The sequence below is a fragment of the Brienomyrus brachyistius genome, chromosome 19 (genome assembly GCF_023856365.1).
Source record: "Brienomyrus brachyistius isolate T26 chromosome 19, BBRACH_0.4, whole genome shotgun sequence".
Taxonomy (NCBI): Eukaryota; Metazoa; Chordata; class Actinopteri; order Osteoglossiformes; family Mormyridae; genus Brienomyrus; species Brienomyrus brachyistius.
This window is the reverse complement of record NC_064551.1, coordinates 7,073,391-7,085,884: the sequence shown is the minus strand read 5'-3', so window position 1 is coordinate 7,085,884 and position 12,494 is coordinate 7,073,391. Positions and strand designations below refer to the sequence as shown.

General features: G+C 42.5%; 1 protein-coding gene and 1 non-coding gene across 5 annotated transcripts in view; both read left to right on the top strand.

Moving 5' to 3' along the window:
* The first annotated feature begins 1,843 nt into the window (after positions 1-1,843).
* Positions 1,844-1,916, top strand: trnav-cac (transfer RNA valine (anticodon CAC)). The gene has a single exon. It is a non-coding gene; the product is annotated as a tRNA-Val (tRNA).
* Positions 1,917-4,124: 2,208 nt separating this feature from the next.
* itpkb (inositol-trisphosphate 3-kinase B) overlaps positions 4,125-12,494 on the top strand; it is a 28,647-nt gene continuing 20,277 nt past the window's right edge. Inside the window, exons 1-3 of one of the 4 annotated variants that reach the window (XM_048985596.1) lie at positions 4,155-4,283; positions 6,146-6,318; positions 7,416-8,738. In XM_048985596.1, the coding sequence (XP_048841553.1) occupies positions 7,641-8,738 (1,098 nt within the window). In that variant the 5' untranslated portion in view covers positions 4,155-4,283; positions 6,146-6,318; positions 7,416-7,640. Of the gene's footprint in view, positions 4,284-4,381; positions 4,868-6,145; positions 6,319-7,415; positions 8,739-12,494 lie in introns of those variants that run through there. The other 3 variants (XM_048985595.1, XM_048985592.1, XM_048985594.1) reach the window with 3 other exon arrangements.

Sequence of the window (12,494 nt, the reverse complement as noted above, 5' to 3'; positions counted from 1 at the left end):
CTAAAAAGGAAGCGAAACTCCTGGATCTCCACTTTATTCTGATGATGTTATGATGATTACAAATTATTCAAATTTGGTGAATAATATCAAATGACATTTTTCAAACACCCTTCATGAACAAACATTTTTAGTATATTTAGTTTTGCTCCAAATATATTTTTAGTATATTTAGTTTTTCCGTGATTTCGACTTAACTTTTTTTTTCATATACAATGCATTGTATACCTACTGTCATTTTGATACCAGTCATGTAAAATCACCAGTAACCTGTCATAGAGTATTTTTTGTACAAACTAGTCAGCAGGGTTTACTGGCAACTTGCAGCAGTTATGTAAATTTACAGGTATGATGCCGCAGGTCCACTGACGCCGACCTTAAACTTTGTTAAATCGTTGGATAAGGAAAGTGAAGCTTTTCAGTACCTAGTCAGTGAAATCAGTGATGCTAAATTAATGGCTGGAATTTGTGTTGGACCACAGATAAGAAGGTTGCTGAAGGACAGTGTATTTTCGGCCGAAATGGTGATAGTGGAGAGGCAAGCTTGGGAAGAATTCCGTAAAGTCGTTGATGGATTTCTCAGAAACAATCAGAAGTCATCTGATTATGAGGTTCACGTCAAGGATATGGTATGTCGTTTTCAAGATCTTGGATGTAGAATGAGTGTCAAGATGCATTTCCTAGACTCGCACCTTGATTACTTTCCTGAAACTTTGGGTGAGTGTAGTGAGGTGAGAGAGGTGAGAGATTTCACCAAGATATTAGTGAAATGGAACAAAGATACCAAGGACGTTGGAATGTAAATACGATGGCTGATTATTGTTGGAGAATGTACAGTACAAAGAAAATCCTGATGCTTCATACAATAGAAAATCATACCGGAAACAGTTTCGCAGTGCTAACTGACCAGCAAAGACATGATAAAGATGAAAAATGAAAGACATTCTTTAATGTAGCACTTGCTATAATTTATGTTGAGCTTTAATTATAAATTGTGACAAAACCAGACGTGTGGCAGCAAATTGGAAGCCATAATGTGAAACTACATGAAAAACTGTAGAACATGCACTTGTTTTTGTTAAATCACCTAACAAAAAAATTTTAAATGTCGGCCGATGTTATTATTATTTGTTTACCTGACAAAAGACGTCTGTGCAAAGCAAAATATATTCAAGGTGAATAGTACATCAAGCGAGGAGATGTCAAAGAGCCGAAATGCCAGTTTGGCTGAGATTCCAATGAATGCGACTTAGCACTAGAGCAGGACTTATAGAATACATCACAAAGACACTAAAGGAACTTGACAGGGTAGCTATTCAAATAAACCAAATAAAGGAAACTAGGTTCCTGTGAGACAAGTGCATAAATACCAGAGTAGCCAGTACTGACAAGAATCCATAAGCAGAGTATTGTAGATGAAAACAGAGATGGATAATCTAGTTGAGCTAGTTGAAGTGTTCCTGGAAGAAAAAGAAAATTCTTGATGATCATCTTGTTCCGCCACTGAGGAACCACCCAGGGGAAACATCTAGAGTTAAACTTTTTATTTTTGCATGGTCGAGGGATCTCCAGGCAGTGTTGGCTTTCTGACCAAACAAGGCGACATGGAATGTAGGTTGTGATGAAGTACTCAACGCAGGTGGGTATTGTTCCATTAGCGGTTCTGAAAGCCAGGTCCAAGCAGTAAAGTAGTAAATAGCAATAGTTAAACTGTATTTTTAAATTAATATTATTAAAATGAAACTAAAATGTGCTAATACTAACAGCCTGATTAGCTACTGCGTAGTCCTGCTGCTACATTTAAATTTTTAAAGGACGCTTTATCCACGCCTATTCGTATTAGTGAGTTTCCGTAGTGTAGTGGTTATCACGTTCGCCTCACACGCGAAAGGTCCCCGGTTCGAAACCGGGCGGAAACACTCCATGCATTTTGTGGGCAGTGGTGGCTTAATGGTTAGGGAAGCGCACTTGTAATCGAAAGGTTCGAACCCCCAACCAGCAAGGTACCGCCCCCGGGCGCTGAATTAGTTGCCCCCTGCTCTGTCACGAAATCACACGTGGGTTAAATGCGGAGGACACATTTCCTTGTTGGGCACTGTGCACCCTGCTTTACAGCGCTCGAGGTGGAACTTATATTGTTTTGAAGGAATTCTCCCTTAGTGCAGTCATGTTGGAAATCTACTTAAATGCAGTATTTTAATGCACTAGATGAAACTGATCTTTTTATTAAACTGATGTATTGTCAGTAATATTTCTGAGACTAACCTTACAGAGTATAACATTTCATTAATCTGTTTCTGTTATGCTGTGGTATATTTGTCGTACATACTACATATACATTTCTTTTGTTGCATTTACTTCATGCGTCTCCTTTGGCAGTTGAGAAAGTTCGAAGTTCTCGTTCTACATTGTGTTTCACAGATTACTCGAATATTTATCATTTAAGTGTCATACCAAAAAATACCGACAGATGGCGACTGTGACACATGGTTTATCAATGGAAAAATCTTTCCATGTTGCCAGAAGGGTTACACCACGCTTTGGTGGTGAAAGTTTAAACCGAGTGAATGATTTCATTGTTGCTCACAAATTGTTTACCTTATTCTTTTCTGTGCGAGGACCACGTTATAAATGACAACCGTTCGTTATTAGTGCGTAACTTACCAGAACGCCGCTTATTTCGTTTTAAGAGGGCTCATTAATCGTTACTCAGTTGCAAGCAGCTACATTAATGTTTACAGTTGTTTATAGTTTCAGTGAAAACAGCATACCGCTCGGGATTACGCCATTTTCAGAACTTTATATCAGACCAAACATTCTCGCCCGTTTCTTTACATGAGTGATTGATAATGAACAGCATGGCCAAATCATGGAGTACGGTATGCGCTGTAGGCTATCGGTCGCCCGACATACAACAGCCAGATCGCACATGTGGCAAAGGAAATGTTACATGCAGTTTGACCTGGGAATACTGTACAGGTAATGGGGAAGACCCGCTGAAGGGCAAAAATCTTATAATCAGGACAAATTCCAACTCTGCGTGACGTTCCTCAAGCACAATGCGCCTATCTCACTGTCGTCAGCAATGCCAAATAAATGCTGCAAATCAGTTAGCGATCGTTTTTTGTTTTGTGCTTTATATCCAAGTCCACGGTTCACAAAAAGGTCTCGCAAAGCACGTGTTTTCAGTCTGCTCACAATTATAGGACATGGAAAATTAATTTTCATACTACCTATCAGGCAGTAAGCCTCATTCAAATCAGAAAGGCCACCAGCCTTTGTATTTTCCATCCACAGTTTAGTCTGCCAAGTGACACACTTCCTTGTATTTTACTGCTGCTCAGTGGTTTTTGCCATAATAAATAAATTTAATTATTCGACATACAATTTGGACAAGCAAATGGTAAAAAGTTAGACCGTATAAATGATTAATTCTAGATTACACTGCTTATCTATCACCCAGTCTCTCTGATGCCATCATTATTAACTTTATTTGTTAATTCAGTATAAATCCGGAGTTGATGCTTTTCCAGGGTCATTTTACTAACTTGCCTTTAATATTTTTAATTTGTATTAATAGTTCATAAACACACTATGCAAGAGTATAAATTTCATATTAACATTAATTGAACGTATAACATAAATGATTAATATTTTGAGGATATACTTAATTGACATATGTGTCCTTTTACAAAAACTGCTGTCGTTTTAAGTGGTTTTATAGATATGCCTCGTTTACAAGCAGGAGAAAAAATGGTTCTTATAGTTAATTTTCAAATAAGTTTCAAATAAAATACCTGAAATTCTCAATGCTAGAACCGTCCATTGGGACACGGGGGGAAAAAAACTTTCTTCCTCGAACTCGTCAAGGAAAGCAACATGTCTTGAAAAGCAGTTAAGAGACTTCTAAACATATCGGAGTGTTTCCATTAGTATGCAAAAAGGATACGTATTTGGGTAGTGCTAGAACTTAATTTAGCCGTCTTTCTCGTGATGCTACTGCTGATTATGAAAATGCCACGTTCAAGCTTGCGTGTAAACTTGACAAATTGCATAATTATAATTGCGAGTGGAATCACCCTTAGTTATTATGCAGCTGCTAATACCTAAGGGGGGTAAGGTCTCTGAGCTGCCCATCCCCCATGACGGGATTCCAAACTCTTCTCAGAGGAGGGATAGACACGCAGTCATGATAAAACTTGATGAGTTGTGACTACCGTTGTCATTGGAGTCACTGGGGCGACCTGGAACACAAGAGGACAGTAAAGTCTAACAACAAGTGTAAGGTAGGTTAAATAATATAGTAGACACTTCGTTCAAACATTGTATGCAATTTCGGAAGAATTATGTAATCTAAATTGCTATTTAATAATGACAGTATAATTATATTTGCATCTTTTCATAGTTTCTCTTTCGGAAGGAGAACAAAATACTGTTCTTTCACGTGTCTACAGTTGTGGGTCCGTCAAGATTTGCAATGGAAACCTTTTTTTCTAACTTCTTTCTCAAAGCTCTTCCCTACCGCCTTGCTCTGCGTTATAGAGAGAAAGCGGCTTGTTCCGTTGAACTCGGCTCTGCAAGCAGCTTGACTTCCTTCCTGCTTTATGTACATTAAACAAACATACTGGTGCTGCTGACGAGCTGTGCCGGTCAAGGCGGCCACGGTATTGATGAGTAAGCTGGTAAACAAAAACTTAATGTCTGTGAGGACTAGTGTTTAGATTCCTTATGTGGAAACGGGAAGATCGGACCGTACTTTCATACTTAAACTGAGCAGACTTGAGTTTCGCCTTCTTGCTGGAGGATTAAGCATGAGGTTTGGATAGGATCGCAGTTTGTGACTGTAAAGCCACTGTACTTTTACTACAAGGTAAGATGATCGACATAACTTGGCAATAAGGTCATCTATGAAACTCGTGCATAAACCTGTTGCAGACGAAGCTATTATTGTTGAAACAGGCAAGTGCTGGAGGGGATTTAAGTTCAATAAGGATGCTTACCTCAACTGGCACTTCGGTCAATACATTTCATTTGTTTATAAACCAAAGTTGCATTTATCTAAAAACTCTTGCAATAAGTAAAAACTGTGGAACGTAGTATTTTATTTTGGATTTTCGTATGCGATTTCAGCAAGTTTTGTGTGCATTTAGTTCTGTGTCTGTAGCATAATACTCATTGGTATTGCTTTATTTATTAGTTACTGTCTCACTTATGACCTGTGTAGTAAAAGAAAGCAGACAGAATAGGCAACAACCAATATTTTAGGGTAGTGTTGATTAATGTTACCAGTTTTGGACGAGCATTCATTTTAACGATCACGCCTACTTAAGTTGCAAAAGTGAGTCCTGTGTAACTCGTTAAAGTGTATTGGATCGAGGTTTGACGTTTATACATGATCATAGACACTAATATTATACAAGCACGTGAATGATCACGTCTCCCAGTGGTTAATTAAGTGCGTATATATATTTAGGTACAAGATGTAGATATAGTTACGTTTACATCTCGACGGCGTAGTCATTTTCCCCAGGTAATCTAATTAATGCATCTTAAAGTACATTACAGTAACTGTATAATTTAAAACGGCTTTTACATGTTTTTGTTTCGTTGATCATAAATATTATGACGATTTTAAACGATGGAAACACTGGTTGTAGGAACCATATAAGTTCTTTCAACTCTACTACTTTCCCGGTATTGTTCAACTCCCTATAGATAATAATTGTCGTTCTTAAAGAACTATTTTTTTTTTTGCCCCGTGTAACCCTGTAGTAATCCGGCCTCGAATAATATGCCAGGAGTTTGTCCGAAGTGAACAGAACAAGCACATTCTTGTGACTGCATACCTTGACTTGCGTTATGTCACTCAACCAGTGTTGCAAGGGTAATGTAACCGAGTACTGGCGGATAGAATTTGTTCCGCTTTGAAATAGCCACCGTGCTTTTATCTGGCGTGTAATCAAAAGTGAATGCCTAAAGTTTGTGAAAAATATCGGGTGAATGAGAACAGAAGAACACTTCTAGCGCCGAAGAGTCATGTTGCATTGGTTGCTGATTTTTTTAGTGTTGTTACAGTGGAGTGTGTAATTAAAATCACTTTATGTGTTGGGCTCAGACAGTACCTCAAGGCAATATGCCTGTCTTCTAGTCTTGTAGATTACAGTACCAGACCACTGAAAGGTTCCGGCCAACACAGAGTGAACGCAGACCTCATAACCCTGTGCTCATAGAACCAGCCACGGCTGAACACAGCGGTTATTGCCATGTCTCTCCACATCATACCACTCAAAAAAACAGTCCCCCATTCTCCCAAGAACCAAGGTGAGCACCGTAATTCTCCAAAGGTCACCCATCCAATGTTCTCCAGTCTGCGTGTACACAGAATTGGACCTTCGCGCCGGCACACTCTTTAAAAGTAGGCTCAGCCTAGCTCTTAAGACTTCACTTTGATTTTTAATTGTTGGACGTCAATAAGACTTGGTTTGTCTGTGAATATTTGTTTGCAGACTGATCTGTCACATGGATCCCCACTGTGACGCTCAGAGCTGTCTCTCATGAATTTTTAACCAGCTCCAACGTTATCTGGATTCAGGCTCCACCTTACTATTGCCATTCTTTATTTTTCTTTAAAATATCCAAATTGGGATTGACATGGAGACATCTGATTCCACAGAATAAGATTTTCTGTTTTGTTTTTGTTTGTTCGTTGGACTTTTAAGTCCTCTTCAGGTGATTGTCAAGAAGCGTCTGTGTTTGGCGTGAATTAAATATATCCCTCAAAGTACTGGGCTTATAATACAGAGCAAGATCTATGGCCTTTCTAAGCTCAGCTAGGAAACTTCTGCCAGTTTACACTGGCATCACGGCGAATGAGACGGGAGAACAGGCACTTCACTCTCTAAGCTCGAAAGTCAAAATGACAAAGGTGGCTTAATTTAGCCTCCAGAAGACCTGCAGAAATGAGCAAACTGCAACAAGAATAGGAGTCACTGATGTGTAGGAGTCTCAGACATGTAGGAGTCACTACACTGTTGGATTCTCCAGATGGATCCTTCTCAGAGGAGCTTTCTGACAATCTTCTGCTCTTCATTTACCCTCGTGCCTCACATGAACACTGCTGGAGCTGAGACCCTGCAGGGAAACTCCTTCCACTCATTTCATCTTTTACTTACATAATTAATTCCTATTTTGGCAACACAAAAAGAAACAAACAAAGATAAAATATCTGGTAAAGAATCTGAGACCCCATTACCCTGAGAAAGGATTTAATATGTGTTTGTTGCATATTGGTGGTGATTTATGTGACGATACTATGACACTGCATTCAACGTTCAGAGAAAATGGCTTCTAGGGTGATGTTTCTTGTATGAAGCCGCTGGTGGTGCAATCAAGGATCTCACTGAGTTTTTCTTTTGCAGCCTTTGGTCCTGAGAAGATGTCTGTGGTGGAGTAGAACCGGCAACAACGTTCTACCTTTCATTGGTTCTATTTTACATTGCAAGTTTCTCATCAGTTGTCCCTACCGTCACGTGCTCTCCTCCATCCCTCCTCACCATCGAAGCCATGGTGAGGTCCAAACGCTGGACGGAGAACCAAATCTAGGGCTTCATGGAAGCCCAACGGGAGCGTGACAGCCTGGCATCATGGCTGCATGTGCTTTGAACAGTTTGATCGTGATGAGCACCAATAACCTGAAAAGCGACAGCAGTCCTCGACCCGCGAGGCCGGTGCTGCTGGTGCCGGACCGGACGACGTACTGCCAGGGGCTGATGCCCAGGGCCCCATATAGTCCCGGGGGCCTGACTCCCAGCTCCTCCAGCTCAGCCTTCAACTTCACTTCTGCGCCAACTAGCCCTGGCAGCCACCGATCCCGCTCTCCGGGCCGACCCTCGACCTCCCTGGAGACAAGCACAGGTGTCCGGGTCCGGCATCTCAGCGGAAGCCCTGCCGACGATGACCCGCGATCTTTCAGTCCGGGCCCGTCGACCTCACGCCGTTCCGCGCACATCCAGCAGATCCACCGGGAGCTGCAGAACGTCCAAGTCAACCAGAAGGTGGGCCTGTTTGAGGCCCAGATCTCTGACCAGCGTAGCCAGGTGCAAAATTCGGAGATCCAGCGTAGCCCGCGGACCCCTCGCCGGCCCAGCTCTGTTTCGGAACCCAGCAGTCCGGAACCCAGAGAGGTCCGACGGAGATCTTCCTCACCAATCCCGCAAGAGCTACACAATGGGAGAGGCGGGTGTAGCATACCTGCCAGGGTAGGAGGGCGTGTGGGGGAAGACTGTGCCACTGACCTAGTTGCGGAGCGGGGCTGTTTGTGCGCAAGCCCATCGGCGGAAATCCAAGTCCAAGGAGATGGCCCAATCGGTGCCGGGTCTCCTGGCATCGGTGTCATCGTCACAGGGACAAAACTCAGAGTGCCAGCCCAGATCAGCCCACCTGCAGAACTCAAATCGAAGGGCAACCAAAGGAGCGGTGCCTCTGCGCTGGAGGGCAGCTGCCCTGAAGCTCCGAGCATTCCTGCAGTCATCATCACCGACCTTGGGGCTGAGGGATCGGGAGAGGGCACTGAGGCACAGCTTAGCCCCTGCCCCACCAGGGTCCAGAGGAAGCTCTCGTCCTCATCTGCCTCCTCCACCGGCTTCTCCTCTTCCTGGGAGGAGTCGGAGGATGACATCTCCAGTGACCCCGAGCGTGGGGAAGGGCGCTCGCCAGCCTTCCTGCAGACGCAGCAGAAAGCTGTAAGTGCACTTTCGCTCCCATGTCCCCTGACTGGTCACTCTGTTTGTTTGTTTGTTCGTTTGTGTCCCTCGGGCTCGTCTTTCTGCCTTCTTGCGTGCGGTGGATGCAAACAGCTGGTTGATACTGGGGAAGATGTTTCCCGGATGTTGCAGGTGACTGGCTGTGGTGACATGCACGGCGACAAGGCAGAAGCTGTGATTCAGGAGCTCTCAGCAAAACTGACTCCTGTCCAGACTGAATTTTGTTTTGCAAAATATCTGGAATGGAAGAATACACATTTAGATATTTTGGCTGAAGATGCATTTGTAGTGGGGTTCCCTCTAAGACTAGGCTCTGGCATTTCAGCATTTCAAACAGTGACATGAGGGACTCACTACGATAACTGAGGTACTTATAGTGTGCAACACTAAAGTAACACAGAAGGGTTCCCTCCCTTCTCATTTGTGCCTGAAATATCCCTTAATTATGCTTGATAAACACTGAAAGGGGAATCCCAAAGATGCATTAATCTCCTTGATTAACTGAGTAAGCAGACTGTCGTAGTTTACTTCTAAGTGGTCCACCATGTATAATGCAAAACAAATAATTAAAAAAATAGGAAATAGAATTTTTTTTTTATGCAACATATTCTCATTATGATCTGCAATTTAATTTCAGATATTACCTCGTTACTGGGAAATTACATGTTTAGATGACGTCTGAGTGCACGATTTATCTGAAGAGACAAGATCGTCTCATTGTCGATTCAGCCATTAATCAGGTGTATTTGTCTGAAAACACGCTGTACAGTGCTATGTGCGATTTCGTTTTCCGCTTCGTGTGAAGGGGACAGTGTGCGATGTTTCTTGTTTTCTTGCTTTTATCGCGTCAATATCGGCTTCCCTCTGCTTCGCATTTCATCGAATGGTCTCAGTGACGTCCATCCAGCTCCATGCTGTCTGACTCTTCGAGAACAAATATCTAAGTAGCCTTCAGCGTGCGGAGGAGGTGTTTACCTCTTTCAGCCCTGCTTGAGATCTCTTTAAGGCATTGAATACGACCTTGTGAGGTGTTCTGACCATAGGACTGGCTTCCCTCTCTTGTAAACATTTCATCCTCCGGGCCCATGCAAGTGCAGGCAAATTATTCCACTGAAAACAAGAGTTTCTGGACTATTACCTGGAAGAAAAACTTGATCCCGCAGAGGCTGAAAATCCATGCCAGGACATTCATGTGATGCTGCATGGAAATGTCTAAAAAGGCAAATGATATATGGAGACCTGTATGCAGACTAGAAGCCTCGGAGGTTCTTGATAGCCTTTAGATTAAACATGCATAGAACTTGCCTGTTTTGTCTGGAGGCTGCTTATAGGCTGCTTATAGCATAAAATACTTATTTTGGATCTGAATGGAATAGGTGGATATTTTTCTGCCCTGTCTTTGTGACTTGCAGTTTGAAACTGTCAGGTGTATTCAAATATCTTCACCAGTTGAAATCAGATACAAGGAAAATGCAAAAATTTTAACTCGTTTTATAATTAATATAATTTAAATTATAATTAAAGTGATAAAAGTAAAAAAATATTTTAAGATAATTATTAAACGTATTAACGGCGCAAAAGATCAAACAAGAAAATGAAAAGGTCTCAGCGGAAGGGTTATCTTTTCCTTTGGAGCGTTTGGAAATGGACCCGGCCAGAAACTCCGAGTATGAAGCGGCACCTTCGCATTTTTGGCAGAATCCATTAACACAAACATGGCTTAGAGATATTGTGCCGAGTGGCTTAACATCGAACAGCAAGAGGCACGTTTGAAGGTTCAGCTTTATATCTGAACACATTTTAATGAGACAGACGAGCTTCTCTGCACCTCACAGAAACGTTTGGCACCGATTTCTCTTTCATTACGCGCCGCTGCAAGAGAAATGCGCAGCAGTCCTGTCTCCTGTCACGCAGATATATTTCGCTGCGGGACTGTTTTAAAAGTTTGTCACGGGAATGTTTCCGTGCCGCAGAGATTAAAACAACCTGAGCCGTATTGGTGTTTCACTTCTAATCGCTTTCAGTGAAACTGAGGGCAGTGTGTGAGAGATTCACTAGTGATCCACTGTTTACATTAAAAAAAATCTGGTAAAAAATTGGTAACAGTCATGTATATGAATAATGTAATACTGTATTTCGAGGGAGGGCCTATTTCATAATGCTTTCTTATTGCTTTGTGGCAGATCCGTATTATTTAGTACTCAGTATTTAATACCCAGGTAACGTTGTATTTTTTTGAAGCTGGCCTCCAGTTCTCAGACGGCGATTTTCAGTCTGCCAGGCGTCTCCTTTCAGAGGTGTTGAAATACAAGGGTGACCGTATTAAATCCTTCATCCTTCTTCCCGGCGTTAGGTCTTTTTTTACAGACTTGGCTAGCACCGTAGACTCACCATAGAGACCTTGTCTTCTCTGGACTTTGTGACCATTTGTTTTCCGTTTTATGTAGCCTTTGGACCTTGAAATAAAACATACGGCATGGGTCCTTCTCGGGAAGCGAGTTTTACGCCTCATAAGGTCGATTTTCCAACTGAGTGCAAAATTCAGTGCAAACACATTTAATGTGCAAAGCGAGTCACACTTGGGGCTTTTGCAATAACTGCTAAGTGATCTTACTTATAATTATTATTTACTGTTTGCTGTACAAGGAGTCAGAATCCCATTTAGGGAAAAGAGCTCCCTCTGTTGTTGGGGTTAAAACTGCATGGTGAATTTGCCCCAGCTTACAACCCGAAACAATGGCAGTCTGCTTGTGATTAAACCCAATTTAGAAACACTCAGTGCCCAGAGCTATTTTGTACAACCGGGCATTGTCCTTGTTCCTGTAATATCTTCTGCAGAGAAGAAAGGCAGACACACTACATTACTGGTAGGGCATCTCCAAGGAAATGGGGATGAGTGGCAAATTGGTCTTTCTGCATTCCTGCTTCTTTCGAATAAAAAGGTCTTCCCCAGCGTCTGAGCTCTGCCACCCGGGTTCTTTCATGCGACTAAACCTTTTGCCTCAGGATAAGTTTGGATTGGTAGAGCTAAAATGGTTTTACTGGTCCACAGCAGGACTGCTGGGAATCCTCACAAGGCACCAGCATGGAGGAGATGCCAAACGCCCTACTGTGAGTGGAGGAGCGGAATGTCTGTCACCAGTAGAGCTTATCAATTGAAAAGTTCAAAGATAGTACTGCCCCCTTCAGTCCATGGTGAACCATCTCCCAATTCTGCTTTCGGTGTGTGAGGACTCTATGAGAACTTTGGGGCAGACGCCTGGAGACCTTTTCAGAGACTGTATTGTAATTATATGCTGTGTGAGCAGCTGTTGTTTCATTTGGGTGGTGAAGGACCTTCCACTACTGCATGGTCTAGAAGCTCATCAGATCATGGCCATGCAGACACCCACATGGCATCAGACTAGCGACACAATGGCTCAGGGCGGCCCATAAAAATAGAAGGAAAAATGTTGCTGTTGGATCCCCTTTCCTGTGTTAATTTGATGAGGGGGCAGAACCACGCTTGTACGTGTGTGTGTGTGTGTGCGCGTGTGTGCGCGTGCGACCGGGCCAGTATGTGCAGTGGGCCAGTTGTAACACATCGCAGAAAAGCTTCATAAAAGCAAGAATGTGCTGCCCAGATGCGCAAATTATGAACGTAGCAGCAGCAGCCAAGTACTTACCTGTAGTATGTTGACTGGAATATTTTTAATTTACCCAGACTTACACCAAAAAAAGTGCTCAATTTTACAC